This window comes from Nyctibius grandis, chromosome 6, assembly GCF_013368605.1.
Source record: "Nyctibius grandis isolate bNycGra1 chromosome 6, bNycGra1.pri, whole genome shotgun sequence".
Taxonomy (NCBI): Eukaryota; Metazoa; Chordata; class Aves; order Nyctibiiformes; family Nyctibiidae; genus Nyctibius; species Nyctibius grandis.
In genome coordinates this window covers 20,372,972-20,389,753 of record NC_090663.1, presented here as the reverse complement: position 1 = coordinate 20,389,753, position 16,782 = coordinate 20,372,972, and the positions used below count along the sequence as shown (strand labels likewise).

Here is a 16,782-nt window from a genome sequence, read left to right as displayed (position 1 = left end):
TAGGTCTTTTATCCAGTGCCGTTAGTGGACTTTTTAGTAAAAGGTGATTTGTCACACACTCGGCAGCATTTCTCCTAATACTTACACCTACGGAACTGGGAGTGTGTGGAGACTGACAGAGGCTGGTGTAGTCTCCAGGAACGAGAAGTTCTGGGAGGGAATAGACCTTTATTTTCTGATTTTTTTGTCTCTGCTACTGATGTTCTTAGTGAGCTTCATCAAATCATTTCACTTTTCTCTGCTTCAGGTGCCCTATCTACAAAGTGTGGCTAATAGGTGTATTTTGTAAAGTATGAGATTTAGAGCTGTAGCATGCTCTGCTGTGCTGATCTGAGACTCAGTGAAGGCAATGGAATGATTTTGCTTGGCTTCAGACAGGGCTATATTTAAGTCAATTGTTGCAGTTAGTTTTAAAATATCTGGCTTCCATCTGCTTAGAGATGAACACTGCCTCCCAGCAATCGTAACTTACACTGGCTGTTCTCTTAGATCTGACTACAAATTAGAGATTCAAGTAGACCTCTGTCATAGGTGTATCTTGCTACTTCTCAATTACTGTACTTTACTGGTATAAATAAATATGAATCCTGCTGAGGAGGTAGAAAATTTGATTTAGTTTAAAAGAAACAAATATTTGGCAAGTAGCTAATCAAGAGAAAAGGAAAAAGGAAAGAAAAGAAACTTAAAAACCTCCAGATATGCTGCATCGTAACTTCCTATGTTAAAACTTTTAGACGTTTCAAAACCAAGGTTGAATTTATTTTCTTCCTAAAGGGAGCATTGTCATAATTAACTTCATTAATGAAATTATTTATTAATAAACATACATAAATCAGAACTAAAAAATAATTATCAATAAACAGAACATGGGAAAAACTTAAAATCCAGTCACCTGTGTAAGAGCTGCAGGAGATGTAGATGAAATCCTATTAACTCCTTTATCCAAAGTCTATCAGCACTTTTACTTTAAAAATCTGTATTGAATGATGGCAGTTTATTCCCTATGCAAATAAGTAGGGTTAGGGGACAGCAGAGAAAGGGAAGCCCTGATCCCATGAAGTCAGCAATAAAATGTGCATTATTTCTAGCATTCTCTGCTCTTTTTCTTGCTCCTTTTGACTTATGGGTCTTTTCTATGTTACTCTTTCCTTTCTTGAGGGACTCAACTCATTTATTGTTTAGCCACAAGAATCTCCTCTTTCCTTAAACTCTTTCTACAGTCTCATAAATTTCGATTTCTTTGATCTCTGCATTGGGGAATCTTTTATTTTCTTTCTAGCCCATTCTCGTGCTGCCAGAACTGATTCATGGCCACATACCTCCAGATACTGCTAAAAGAGTGGCCCAAAGATTGGGCAATACTAATGCCTCGGGTGTTACACAGGGCAGGTGGCTTTTCTTCATGAGAAGCACTGTGCTATGATCTCAGCTGTTAGTTGTAGAAAGGATGCACAGTGGAAAGGGAACAGAAGTTATGACTGAGCTAAAAGCCACGAGGTGTTATTGGTTCAATATCTAGAATTGATATTGAATTCAAAAAGGGCAAGAAGGAGGACCCGGGTAACTATAGACTGGTCAGCCTCACCTCCATCCCCGGAAAGGTGATGGAACAACTTGTTCTTGGTGCTGTCTCTAGGCACATCAAGGATAGGGGGATCATTAGGGGCACTCAGCATGGCTTCACCAACGGGAAGTCATGCTCAACCAACTTGATAGCCTTTTATGAGGATGTTACCCGGTGGATAGATGATGGTAAAGCTGTGGATGTGGTCTATCTTGATTTCAGTAAAGCGTTTGACACGGTCTCCCACAGCATCCTCGCAGCAAAACTGGGGAAGTGTGGTCTGGATGATCGGGTAGTGAGGTGGATTGTGAACTGGCTGAAGGAAAGAAGCCAGAGAGTGGTGGTCAATGGGTCAGAGTCCAGTTGGAGGTCTGTGTCTAGCGGAGTCCCTCAAGGGTTGGTACTGGGACGAGTTCTATTCAATATATTCATTAATGACTTGGATGAGGGAATAGAGTGCACTGTCAGCAAGTTCGCTGATGACACAAAACTGGGAGGAGTGGCTGACACAACGGAAGGCTGCGCAGCCATTCAGAGAGACCTAGACAGGCTGGAGAGTTGGGCGGGAAGAAATTTAATGAAATATAACAAGGGCAAGTGTAGAGTCCTGCATCTGGGCAAGAACAACCCCATGTACCAGTACAAGTTGGGGGCAGAGCTGTTGGAGAGCAGCGTAGGGGAAAGGGACCTGGGGGTCCTAGTGGACAACAGGATGACCATGAGCCAGCAGTGTGCCCTTGTGGCCAAGAAGGCCAATGGCATCCTGGGCTGTATTAGAAGGGGTGTGGTCAGCAGGTCGAGAGAGGTTCTCCTCCCCCTCTACTCTGCCCTGGTGAGGCCGCATCTGGAGTATTGTGTCCAGTTCTGGGCCCCTCAGTTCAAGAAGGACAGGGAACTGCTAGAGAGAGTCCAGCGCAGAGCCACGAAGATGATTAAGGGGGTGGAACATCTCCCTTATGAGGAGAGGCTGAGGGAGCTGGGTCTCTTTAGCTTGGAGGAGACTGAAGGGGTGACCTCATTAATGTTTATAAATATGTAAAGGGCAAGTGTCAAGAGGATGGAGCCAGGCTCTTCTCAGTGACATCCCTTGACAGGACAAGGGGCAATGGGTGCAAGCTGGAACATGGTTCCACTTAAATATGAGGAAAAACTTCTTTACGGTGAGGGTGACTGAACACTGGAACAGGCTGCCCAGAGAGGTTGTGGAGTCTCCTTCTCTGGAGACATTCAAAACCCGCCTGGACGCGTTCCTGTGTGATATGGTCTAGGCAATCCTGCCCCGGCAGGGGGATTGGACTAGATGATCTTTCGAGGTCCCTTCCAATCCCTAACATTCTGTGATTCTGTGATTCTGTAATTAGTCTCTATGTGACAACAAGAGTGGGAAACCTAGGAAAAAGACATGAGAAAAAATTTCACATATTTTAATCTGTCAAAACCATATGTGCAGCAATGCCCTCTGATTGTGCAGGCAGCTTGTATTTTGGCAGACATGAAGGCATATTGGCAGAATGCTGAGGCTTGTTTTAGAAGCCTGTGCTCATGCTGTGTGGCAGAGGCGTGTTTAAATGGCTGCCCCTTCAGTCTTGTGCACACCACCTTCGATGCAGTAGCTTCAGATCAGCTAGAAGCCTGGGCTGTCATTGCCCTGCATGGCTACCTGGATTCCTATCTAGACTTAGAGCTATATACAGGTGTCTTGACTACAAAAGGTACCATGCTATTCTTCTCCTCTTCCTTTTCTTCTTTTCCCCTCTCCAGTTACTGGAGATTCAGTGCCTTTTTTGTGGACTGGGGTCTCAATTTTGAGCCATCACACTTGAAAAATACGGGCTGAGCCCACAAGATATTTTCCACTTAGAGAGTAAGAAAAATATTTTTGTCATTCATTTATTCATTGATTTTTACTTTTGGTTGTGATGTCTTTGCTAACTGAGCAAATGTTAGCATAGTTTAGTTTGGTTTTGACTTGATTTGTTTCACTGGATCCCCATTTTGTTTTAAAATGGGTCCTCATTGAACATAAGGATGGTCTGCCACCAAGACTGACTTAACTTTATAATGCTAACCAGATCATAGTGGAGACACATTCATCAAGAAACTTGAGGAGCAGCTGTAGACAGGACAGACTACTTCAGGCTTTGTAGAAACTGGGATCCAACCCCAAACCAAGGCAGATCACAGCGATTTGCCAAAAAGACTGAGGACCCCTTTTTTATTCTGATACACCCTCGGAAATTTCTGAGTTATGTGGGCTTTTACTCCAGCAGCTCATTAGACCATGCAGCAAATACTTTCCAAGGCATGGTATACTTTCCAAGGGGGCATCAGAAATACAGTTAGCACATTTCAGTTCTGGAGTCACCAGTTTGTGGTTCCCCATTGACATGGTGCACCAGGGCTGGGAGGTTAAACTGTCTAATGAGCCGACTTGTGTTCTGGATTTCTACTACTCTGTTGCTCTGGCCATGATACGGACTTACGGTCACATCCTCCCTGCAGCTCGTTTACTGCGTGCACTGGCTGCTGCCAGGAGGTATAACAAAATCAGCTTTTATACCTGAGTAGAAAATTACTATTAACACTACTACTTTTCATTTCTAAGTGCTGACAGCCTCCATGAGGCCAGTATCAAGAGTCCCTGTGCCAGAGAACTTACAGATGTAAAGATAAATGCACTGTGAGGCCACTGCAGCGGAAAGAAACACACGGTTTCAAAGAAAATAAATTGCTCTACAACAGGAAGGCAGGAGAAAGGTGGTTTCATAAATGAGTGCTTGGCTTCTCTAAAGTCTAAAACCAGAGTCAGCCTATAATGGAGTGCATTTCCACTAATGAAGGATCCAATGTACATTGTATATTTAGTTTGGATTTTTCTCTCGTTGCTCATCTTGATGGCCTTGATCCCAGGCACTCTAACTTTGCTATATGAGTTGCTGAAAATGTATCAAATGGATTATCTAAATCTTGAGGTTTGCTGCTCCATCGTTATTTTTCTGTCAGTCACCATGGAGTGTGGCTGAACTGTTTCAGTCCTCAGCCACACAGCAGCACTTGACAATTTTTTGCAATGTTCTTTTTTTTTTTTACCAGTTCTCATGATTCTTCCTTTTGCCATTCATATTTGCCCGCAGGTCATACTTATTCTTCTTTAATACAGAATCTAAAGAACATTTTTCTTCTTATTATTAGATCAGAATCTTAAGCTTTAATGGCTTTTTCCGTCCATAGCATTTCTATTTTTTAAACTCTGTCCAGCCATTGCCATTGCACTTTTGAAATGGTATTTGGCCTCCAGCTCTAAGGATAAAAGTCTTCATGGCTTTCTACTGGAAGAGGAGAGAAGTCACTTGGCGTGGAAGGCAACACAGGCACGTGGCTTGCACCCAGCCAGCTGCCTGTGCTGGAGGAAGCAGCAGAGCCTTTGACAAGCCCATGGCAGACCCCAGCTTTAAAATGCCTCTGGATTTCTTCTCTCAACTTCACATAAAGCATTACCTGGTTCTTGGAGAACTAGGTAAGCACCACAGATGTGCAGACAAAAAGCGGTAGGGAAAAATGGGAACAGCAGCACTATGTGGTGTTACCTCTTGAGCAGCTGCCTTCAGTTCCCACAGACCCTGCTTAGCAGCACCACGGGCAGGCAAAGCAAACAAGTGTTGCGTGAAGAAGCCTAGTACAAAAAAAGTGTGAAAACCAATACATCTAATGGTGTGTGCTTTAGTTCCTTTTGAAATAAAGGATTAAGAATGAGGAAGGGAAAACAAAATAAAGTTTTGGAGGAAACCTTTGCAAGACAAAAAGATCCGTAGCATCAGTGAATGTTTTGCAGGATGAGTGGTCCCTTTATTGACTCTTAGATGTGTAAGCTATATCCTGGTCCTATTTTCTCAAGTTTTGGCATTCTAATGCTTTAGTATTTTTATGTGAGACTTGAAATACTGCTTTTCAATCTGAGATTTTTTCTGCCGCATCTGCCTATTCATATGTTTTTACTGCAAGGAGGAAAGAGCAAGTTTATGAAGAAGGTGCTGTAGATAAACTAAAAGAAGACAGGCATGTTGGGCCTGAGGGAGTTGGCTGGACTCTTCTTTCTTAATTTTTTTTACCTGGAAAGGCAATGAACTATGCTTAAAGCTTATGAAACAAAATAAATGGTCTGCACTTTTGGAAGGGAAATATGTACAGTGTCTTCTGGAGTTTCCTGCAGGTTCCCTCTGCCCACATTAAATTGAAAACAAAAGCTTTTCTCCACCATTCACTAGGTTTCCAAGTCATATATCATCTCCTCTAACAAGTGCAGTAAAAAGCATACTTAATATGCACATATGGACTTACGCATGTAACTTATTATAAAATAAAGGTCTTTAACATTTAGAGGTTTGTTGTAATCTTGTTAGGCTTGTATAGCTCTTACAGCTCTTATTATTAATGGGAATAAAAGGCAGGTGTCTCTGTGAATACAAATACATTCTTCATAGTTGCTTTAAATAAACCAAAGTTAACCGAGACAAAGACAACGCTGTATGAATCCTGTATTCTCCAGTATCTTATACCATCATGGCACTCTGCTTAAAAAAAATACTCGAACACATATCTCCTCATGTGCGCACACTGGAGGACATATGGTGCATTTCAGCTTTAAATTTGAATTTCCTTAATTTTGCAGATTTAACTTATTCCCTTAATGATAGTTTAACAGGCTTTTTTTTTTAATTGTTCAGTTTTGTTTTATTACAGTTGTCTTAAAGGGATATTAGAGATATAAAGGTTATTAGAGGGATAGAAGAAGGAAAAATTGCACAGACATGCACACAGACGTAGGGAAGAGTGTGCAATAGTTATTTCCGTCACACTGTAATATAACAATCTCCATGTCAGTGAGTGAAACATGTTTTTTCAGTAGAGATGTATTATCTCAGCTAAAGTATATTAGACAGTCTGCTATGTTATGTTCTGCTCCATCTGGTCAGTCATTTAGGTTCAATAGCAAGTATCAATGGAATTGTTTCTTATCAAGTGTTTCAGTGCGGTTAAATCCTTGATTTTGTAAAACAGTCTGAAAAAGTAATTACTGTGCATATGCAGATTTTCCTGGTTTTGAATTTTATGGCACCCAACCATTCTGAAAGTAAGCAGAATTAGAATGGGGAAAATGGAAGAAATGCAGATTTCTGTCGCTTGTGCTCTACAGTCCCTAGTTTGCAGAAGCCCTACACAGACTCCTCTGTCAGGAGGGTCAGGGCTCTGGACAGGGACACAGTAGAGACAGAGATAAAAAGCAGCAGCTGTCTGTAAAGTACCCCTCTTCCTAAATTTATGGCCATCCATGAGAACACTTGTCCTTCTTTTAGTCATGCTGACTTCTCCAAACTGCACTGCTATGGCAGAGAACAAGGGCAGCTTTTGGACCACACACTTTAGAAGGCATAATATTTAAACATGAAAGTGTCTGTCCCAGCAGGGTTAGAGAGGACTACCAAGGCAGTCACCATGGTTCCTTATATAATCATAAGTGGCAACAGTTTCAAGTGTCTGAATGAGATACTTGCCTGATCCCATTGATTAAGGAGAGCATACACATACTTTGGTAGAGCAACCAGGGACTCAACTGGGCTGACCAGGGAGCTATAAAGGACCCAGGTGGTTCCAGTGATCACTTCTTGTGCCATGCCTTAGTGGGTAGGGATTTTGGGTGGGAGTGTTTGATTCTTGGATCTCTGTTTTCTGGAGCTTTAAACTCACTTTCATTTCTCAGGAGCTTAGATTAACTGGATCTGAGCCTGAGATTTGTGAGGCCAGGAAAAGAGTAAGCAAAAATAGTTGACTGAGTGTGCTAGTGAGAAGGAGTTTCTGTTGGGAGGCAGATATATTAGTTTCAGCTTCCTGCTGCAGGAATTGTTTATTTATTTTGCATTAAACAGTTCCTGGGAGCAGAGTGCCCTCCTGAGAACAGGGAGCCAAGATTTTGGGGCCCTATAACTGAGAGTTCTGATAGTCCCTTTATCTCAAATGAGTGCTCAAACAAATAAAGAGGAGGCATCAGGATCATTTCTGTTTCTCATGTGTTTTGGTCTGATCTTAATCCTATCGTCCATGGTCCAAGAATGACTAGTGCCTTATGCCTCTGTGGGGACTCATGGAAAAGATACATTTCATGCTATATCTGAATTGTAACACTGTAAGCTACCTGTCTCTTCAGGCTAGGATGTTTCTGAGCAGGAATGCAAGTCTATATTTAGGTCCCTAGAGCCTTTTGCGTCGCACAGTTGAGGTGCCATTAGCCTTTAGGCACCTCCAGGTTACGATAGTCACGAATTCTTAGCAGTCAGTATAGCTCCTTCGGCATTCGGTGCCTAAATTCTGCGCAAGTGTCAGGTGCCAAAGCTGATGGTTTAAACTGACATTGCTCCACTGGCTGACAGATTTACACCAGTTGAGAATGTGGTAGTGGTGGTGGTTCAGTTTATAGGACAAATGTGTGGTTGTGTAGAGCTGATAGTGCCAGGGTTCTTCAGGCCAGACGCAGTCTGAGACAAGAAGGCTGAGCACCCAAGCCATGTGTGGCTGGTGGTTCTTTGCCCTGATTACCTTAAGGTCAGTCTTTTGAAGATCTCTTTTTGCCTTCTACTTTGCTTGCAGCTCACTGAATGGCTCTATCCTCAGTAAAGTGTTCATCCAAAAATTAATAAAGTGACTCTCCCAGGGTTTCCTACTCCTTCTGTTGTTCTGCTGAGCATTTCCACTTGGGAAGGAGGGATATGACCGTGACTCCATTGTTTTAAAAGTCTCTTTGATGCTTTGCTCCAAGTGTCAAAGGAACATGGCAAATGACACCCTAGCCTGTAAAAGTCAGGGACTTCAGTCAGGTTTGTTTTCCAAAGAAACCAAAAGGTAGTGGTGACCACACGATATATGTTATTGTCCTGCCTTCCCCCCAGAAATATTTATTTTAATAGAAGTCATCTTCTGGACCCTAAGTTTTCCCTCTGTTTTAAGGTATGGATTATGGTGGAACAGCTGATTGCAGGATTAATCTGCTGTTGAGTCATCTGAGTTTATAATGTTATGTTTTGTTATGTTACATTTTGTTATGTCTATGGTACATTCATGCAATTATTGTGTCACTTTATACTACTCCACAACTGAGATGGGTTTTGCCCAGTATTGTATAGATGGCAAGAGAAAGGGAGCTCCTGGTTTGGAAGAGTTCAGTCTTGGAGGGGAAGTGGTAGAAAGGGTGGAATGGAAAAAGGTGCAGTAGGATACAAAGGGAACTGTCTGTCAGTGTATAGCAGGATGGTGGCAACAAGCAGTGAAACCTTCCAGGAACACATCACCTGACAAATGTAGTGTCGTTTAAATACCTTAGATGCTTTCCAGGAGAGAACTATTTCACTTGTTAGCAAGATGCAGTAGGTCTTCCACCAGAGACGATTACTATAATTATGTGTCCTCTGCACATCCGTGTGTGTGTATTTGCATGCATATATGTATAGATTCGTCTCTATTACACATTTGTTAAAAATATGCTTTCCCTGTTGCTGTTTCTCAACAGGAAGAACGTCGTGTGATTTATCTGGGTAAAATCAGACCTGACACAACCCGAACAGAACTGAGGGACCGGTTTGAAGTTTTTGGTGAAATTGAGGAGTGCACAGTAAATTTGCAGGATGATGGGTAAGAACTTTTGACACTACTTCTTGTTTGGGAGCTGCCATATGTAAAAAATTATGGCAGTAAGATTACTGGTATGGGAGTTACCAGTGTAAGTGCTGTGACAGATGACGTACTGAGTTCAAAACCTTATTTATTTTCTTTCATCCTTATTTATTAATCTTGCTAGTTGAGATTTCCTGTCCCAGAAATAAGTATTTAGCTGCATGACAGGACAATCATGCTGATAAATGGATGCACTACTTCTGGCATTTCCACTGCTCGATCTCCTGCAAGTTCTTGCTTTCAGGAAGGGGTTACACTAATGTGCCTTAACGCTTTTCAGCTTTTGTTCACAACTGTATTTTTCAATTGCAGAGACAGCTATGGTTTCATCACCTACCGCTATACTTGTGACGCCTTTGCTGCTCTTGAAAATGGATACACTTTACGCAGGTCAAATGAACCTGACTTTGAGCTGTACTTCTGTGGACGCAAGCAATTTTGCAAGTCTAACTATGCAGACCTAGGTAGGTATTTTGCTCTATGTGAGTTAAAGTACATAAGTGGAACCTTGTAACTCAAGAGAATTTAGGGTTTGCCTCTTTTTTGTTTGCTGCTTGTATTATTTAAATTATTGGAGGAAGTTAAAGGAAGTGGTTTTCTCTTGCTGCAAGAAGTTTAAAGCTCTACTGATCTGAGCTCTAATCTGAGCTGGTTTTTTTTCAGATATTTCAGACTGTGAAAATTCTTTCAAAGCCCATTTCCATCATTATCAAAAATAAGTGCCCGATATTCAATAATACATTTCCATATTGAAATGATAGCACCACAGAAACCTCCTGCACGCTTTACTATTCATTGCTATGCTATGACTGCTTGGTTCTAATACCTGATTTATTTATATGAGTGATAAACAAAGTAGATGCCTCACCCCCAAAAATTCATTATGCCTCTTACTTTGTCATGAGTTGTGCTGTAGATGTGTAGAACTTGCCAGAGACACTCCTTAAATACAATTCATAGTTTCTCGGGTTTGAAAGCTAGAAAGGCATGTGACCAAATCTGACCCTTAGTGTAGCAAAGGCCATGGAGCTCAACTGGTGGTTCTTAAATCGTGCATAAGCATCTATGTATGAAGGTGTATCCTTGCAGGTACTTCCAGTCATGATGTAAGAGGCTCCAGCCTGTGGACAGTTTAGCAAATCTCTTGGTGTTTGCTGTCCCACTGATGCGGGGCAGTATGCATACCAGTCTCCAGACTCCAGTATGCTGTCATAACTCCAGTCCCAAGTGTGCATACTGGCTCCCGTAAGACATCTGGGTCTGTCCTAGTCCTGTCTGGGCAAAAATGTATGGTTCTGTCCTGTGCTCTGGGTCAGGGTGTGATGCTTCCCCTTGCCAGGGGTGTTTGGAGATGTTCAAAGTCTTACAGCAGGAATACTGATGTTAAGTATATGCATAAAGAGACCATGCAGACTACCAAAACATCCTCTCTAATATTATAATGTATTATAAACTCACCTCTTATTTAATTACCTTTTAAAATATAAAGTATTCATTTAATGTTAAACCTTTCCTAATACCTGTATAAATAGACTAAACGTATGGGAGATACTCTTTGTGAATAACATAGCAAGGGACATTTTGCCATTGAATCTGTATTAATCAGATATTGTGGGGTTTTATGAATAAATGACCACAGTCATTAAAATCTCTCATAACCCTGTAACACAGTGCTAATGAAATCTTGTATGTGCTGCCCTTGGCTTTGTACAATGCAGGAAGTGAATACAGATCTGTTTTTTCTAACCAATTGATGTCTTTGCAGAATAAATTATAAAGATGATACGCATTGTTCACAATGAATATGCTGTAATTCACTTCAGTGGCTAAACAGATAATGTAAAGCTAAGAAAAGGCAATTGACTGCTGAAGAGATATAGGGTTGATGTTGAAAATATAAAAGGTAGCACGGCATTTGTCAAAATGTAGGGTGATAAAAACAATAAAACAGATTGAAGTCTTGGCTTGATTTGACTTATCTTCAGCAGTGGAAGCCAGGGTCGTCTCTGTATCTCAGAAGATCTGGGGTTTAAAATAAGTTGTCTGAAGGGAACCCTCTTGAACATTATTCATCACTGGGAGTATTCCCTGGCAGGTCTCTCCATACTGAGTGGAATTCCCAGAGTATCTCTGAGCAGAGTATTTTCACTTTGCTGCTGACAGCTTGAGCTTCTGTGCTTCAGACTGCATTCCCTGTATTTTGCAGAGTATCTGATAGAGCTACATAAGGAAATGGCAGGATGAACTTTAAAATTCATGAGCTAGTACAAGGACAGAGAGAATTAATCAGCCTTGGGTTGAGTACAGAAGAAAGAAAACACTTGGAAATAGTAGTCAGAAGTTTAACACCTCTCCTCTGTGAGAAGATATTGTCTTAACAAAACTTGTAATGAACATTTAATGCACAGTGTGTCTTGTAGTGGTAGATGGGGAGTTCTGATTAATTCAACACAAGAAATGGCAAGAAAAGGGCACTCTCATAAAGGAGCTGTGACACAGGAACTGGGGAGAATCAGTGTTAATCAGGGATGACTCCAAAAGGGAATGCAGTGCTTGCAGCCACATCGATAATTGCCGTACTGGAGCTGTATGGCCACAAACGTACAATCCCTCCTCTGCGCCAGGAACAGACTGATGTCTGTGTCTGAGCAACTAGCAAAGCTGGCGCAGGTCACGGGAGCTGGACCGTTATTGCTTCTATGACTTATCACGTATGCTGCAAAGAGCTGAGGAGCCCACTGGAGATTGCTTGTATGGTGGTGCAGAGGCCCTGCCCTGAATTGCTTGCACTTGAAACAAGCAAACCCCCAAAAAATCAGTCTTGAAGCAAAATCAGAGATTCAGGGAGGTGTAGTGGCTTGTACAAGACCCTGAGGCAGGGCAGGCAGAAGCAGCAGTGTCCCCTGCACGCTACCCGCAGGCTGCCCTGGCTTTCTGCAGAACCATCCCCCTGTTACCTTTCTCAGGAGAAGTAACTCTTGTATATTGCATGTTGCAAAACAAGAGTTGCAAAACAATGGTGGAGTTGTGGGTAAGGCATCTGTCAAGGTTATCTGGACTACTTTGAGACCTATACGTAGCAGCGTGTGGGTGCTCAAGTCCTTGGAGAAACTGTTTTGAGTTTACCTGCTCTATATGTACATGCAATTTATGGTTCTCCCCCACTGCTGACAACATGTACTGCTTTTGTTAAGTCCTGCTTCTTACCAGGAAGCTATGTCCATACCTAAAACTTCTCTGATGACCGTTGCTGGGCTTTTATCAGCCCATAAAGTTGTGGTTGTATGTAAGCGGATTGTTTCTGCAGTGTCTTGTTCATATGGTTGTATAGAGAAATAAGTACTCGCTAGTGGTTCTTGCCTCTTATCTAAACTTGCATCCTTTGGGTTTCAGATTCAAACTCAGATGATTTTGATCCTGCTTCCACTAAAAGCAAGTATGACTCCATGGATTTTGATAGTTTACTTAAAGAGGCACAGCGGAGCCTGCGTAGGTAACATGCATCACACCTGAGGAAAATGGAGGGATGGCGAATACCTCACGGACATCACGTCCTTCAATAATGGACAATTAAAAAGTCATACTTAGGAATTTCTCCTACTTTACATGCTCTGTTCAAAACCATGGTTTACATGAACACAGCTGCTCGACGAGTGGAGAGGCAGGATGGCTGTCCAGTAAAAGCACACACGTGGCCATGGGTGTCAGCTTTGCTTTCACAGGTGATCAATGGCGGGGGAGCTGGGCGTTCCTTGCGAGTTCAATGCGAACCACAAGACATGGCAGCAGTTCCACAGAGATACACATACAATGATGAACTGCAAAACCTGTACATATTGCATTTTAACAAAAAAAGAACAAAAACAAACAAAAAAAAAATGAATTTGAGAACTATGGCTGCTGATGTCTGGGAATCAGACACTGCATTATTATTTTTTTTTTAAATGAAGCTTCTTCTCACAACACAGTGATAACAATGACAATCCAGAAGAAACCACAGGTCCCAGAAGCCTACAATCTGTTTTAGCTTTGTTTTAAGAGTTTTCTTTTTTTTTTTTTTTTTGTGGATTTTTTTTAGTCCTTGCAAAAGAGAAAATGAAAGGCTCAAGCTTCCCTAACATTTTGAAGTTTCATCTTTTAATTCTGACACCATGTAAATGTCTACTACGTTGATCTTCCACTGCAAAGTTTTCAAAGCCTTGTTAATGGTCAAATGTGCAGCTTGTTCAGCGATTTATTCTAATGAGCGGACGTGGTGTTACATTATTAATGAGAGTTGGATATAACTATCTGGGTGTGTGCACAGATAGTTTATTTGCTACATTCTCTAAAGTAGTTGAGTATTTACAAATGTTAAATGGAGTATTTTTATTTATGTACATACTGTATGACGATGTTCTTTTTTGTTACAGCTATGCACTGTAAATGCAGCCTTCTTTACAAAAACTGCTGAATTTTTCTTAATCAAGAATACTCAAATGTAATTATATGAGGTGAAACAATTATTGTACACTAAAATATGTAGAAAGCTGAAGTTACGCTTATATATATTTGATTGTAAAAAAAAAGAGAAAAGCGTGTGGGTGAGGGTGTGCGTGTGTATACATGGGCGCGCATGTGTCTGGGTGCAGAAACGCTTTACACACATTCATCCCTTCTTTGGTGAGCTTATATAAGAGTTTTGTCAAGAATTATCCTAGCCCAAAAGGTATTAACCACTTCTGCAGTATTTTTCCACGGTTTTCTCATTGCTTGATTTTCTTTTGCGGTTTTATACACTGAATTTGTTAGGGGAATGAAATTTTTCTCATCTAAATTTTTCTAGGAGATATCATAATTTTATGTAAAGTCTCTCAAATGGGTAATCATTAAGAAATGTTTTTATTTTATGTATCAACAGTAGTTTTGGAACTAGAGGTCAAAAATCTTTTTAAAATGCTATTTTGTTTTGTGTTTTTAATTTGATAAAAATACGCAAGGTACTAAGTACAGTATGATTTTTACAGTAATTCTCTGTCTAAACACTGTTCTTGAAGCCAGTAATCTTTTCATTGGCAGAGTTTAATGATGGTATTTATCTATATTTTTTACAGTTATGCATCCTGTATAAATACCGATCCTTCATTCCTTTGTTTACTAAAGAGACATATTTATCAGTTACAATTATCCTATTTATTATAAATTATGAGATGACTAAAACAATAAAAAGGCCAGTGGAAATTTTATACCTAGGATGCATGATGGTTGTCAGTTCGGAGTAAGTGCTTCATTTGGAAATGCAGCTTTTGCAGAAGCAGTGGGTTGTTTGTTTTTTTTTTTTCTCTTTTTTTACTGTGCACTAGCATGGCCTCAGATGTGCCCATGACATTGTTGCTGATGACATTGCTTCTGTTAAATTAAATAGAAACTTCAGGAAAGAAAAAAACACAGGAGTAAACTATGGCTATTCTGAGCATCAGAATTTCATCTGAACTCAGAGTCTCTAGACTGAATCAGCAAAGTTTGGAATTTGCTTGCGAATGTATAGATTTGGTATTCTATTTCTGTTTGGCATTCATGACTCCTCTTAAAGGTATGGCACACCTAACTATTTAATCTCCTTTCCCACGCCCAGTCGTAGAAGACCGATTCCACCCCCACCCAGTGCAGTTGATTTTGATGGCTGCATTCATTTTATCACCAGCATATTGTGTTCTGAGAGATTCCACTGTCTGTCCTGTCGGATGCTTGCTTGATTTTTTGGCTTCTTATTTCTTAGTAGATAGATAGCAATAAAAAAAAAAAAGAAAATAACTTTTTCAGAGGTTCTGTGTTACGACTGTAACATTCTTTAATCTGCATAATTCTTGTCGTTGCTCTGTAGGTTAAAAATGCAGGTATTTTAACTTTGTGTGAATGCCAAACTAAAAGTTTACAATTTTCCTTTCTGGATTTTGAGTATCTTCTGTTGTAAAGAAAAATATTAAAAGCAATAAATTATTTTTAAGAAATCAATATTTAGTATATCATATTATGTGTTCAAGGACCAGATGCATTACCTATTTTGCCTTTAAATTTCTTTGATTAAATTTTAAATACATTCTCTTTTGCCCTAGATTGCTGACATGAATAAATTGGTGTGGGGTTTGGCGGGGGGGATTATTTATTTTTCACCAAGCAGGCATAATGACATGAGTCAGGTTTTTTTTTTTTCACTGGCCTGGCAAACATTCTCATCTTGAAGATGGCTTTCCTCTGTGGATTTACAAATTACATATGAAATTAATAGAGCTAGGATTGCTGAATAAAGCTATTTGTATCCTTTGTAGACACTGTAGTAGGTAACCCGTGAAAATATGAACTCAGTGTTTCCTTTTCTTTTTTTCTCCCCCAAGAATATTTCAAATTAGCACATGTACCACATTGTCACCAGAGGCAAATTACAGCATAGCTCTGTGTGTCTTTTAGATGAAGATTGTACTGTTGCTTTCATGCTGTGGTAAGTACCACATCCGCAATCCAGGTAACAGAACTGGTACTTAGAAACTATGGTCTTTCCTAGAGCTGTAACAAATTCCTACGGAACGTAAAATGATCCAAATCCAAACAGAGGGAGCCTAAAACTGAAGAAAAATACCTGTGCTAAACTACTCTGAAAAGCCGTTGGGCTGCCATCACCAAGAGCAGCACTGAGAGGAAAGTTTGTGCCTCTGGGGTGTAATACTTGGGTCAGTTGAAAAAAAAAAGCAAACACACCTTATTCTCATCCCTTTAGGTGTAAGCTTACAGTAGGTGATGATTATGTGTCCTTTTTGATGGCTGTAATGAGAACTTCACTCACTGTAGTATAAGATCTGATCTATAAGTGACCTAGAATAGCCATGTAATATAACATGATGATTCTAAATTTGTACCTCTGTGACAGACATTTTCAATAATGTGAACCACTGACCTGATGGAGCTCCTGTAAGATTTGTACAGTAGGTGAATGTGTAAAGCTATTGATTCGACTATGCTGAACAGGGAAAGAGAAATACTAGTTAAGCTCAAGCTGGGCTATTTTCCACCTGCCAATTCTACATGTACTTTTGTGGTTTAATTCATTGTATGAAAATTCCTGTGATTTTTTTTTTTTTTTAATGTGCAGTACACGTCAGCCTCACTGAGCAAATAAAGGGAAACGAATGTTTCAAATCCATTTCTGTTTCTCTTTTTTATCACAAGTGACAGGATTTTACCCCCCAGCTGGTCCTGTACTGGGTTTTCTATTACTCTAATGGTTGTAATTGATTTCACATAGTGGTCCAGATCACGCCTGCGTCGCTGCACTTTGGGCAGGGGACAGAACCACTAGTATTAATATATTTAATGGCAGAAAGGTGCTATCTTCCCTTTCTGCTGTGAGTACCCAAGGCTGTTGAAGGGCAGACATAAACCTTGTAGGAAGACTTTTGAAAAATGCTCAGTGGAGTTTTAAGAGTTGCTGGCTCGAGTTAGGAGGGGGTGGGGAACGTTAG

The 16,782-nt window shown here is 40.5% G+C and overlaps 1 protein-coding gene across 3 annotated transcripts in view; it reads left to right on the top strand.

Annotated features, from left to right (window-relative positions):
* The window catches only part of PPARGC1A (PPARG coactivator 1 alpha), a 69,226-nt gene extending 52,767 nt beyond the window's left edge, over positions 1–16,459 (top strand). For all 3 annotated transcript variants that reach the window (XM_068404188.1, XM_068404187.1, XM_068404189.1), the window contains 3 exons: positions 9,123–9,244; positions 9,599–9,750; positions 12,680–16,459. In XM_068404188.1, coding sequence (XP_068260289.1) covers positions 9,123–9,244; positions 9,599–9,750; positions 12,680–12,783 — 378 coding nt within the window. In that variant the 3' untranslated portion in view covers positions 12,784–16,459. The remainder of the gene's footprint in view (positions 1–9,122; positions 9,245–9,598; positions 9,751–12,679) is intronic.
* The last annotated feature ends 323 nt before the right edge of the window (positions 16,460–16,782 follow it).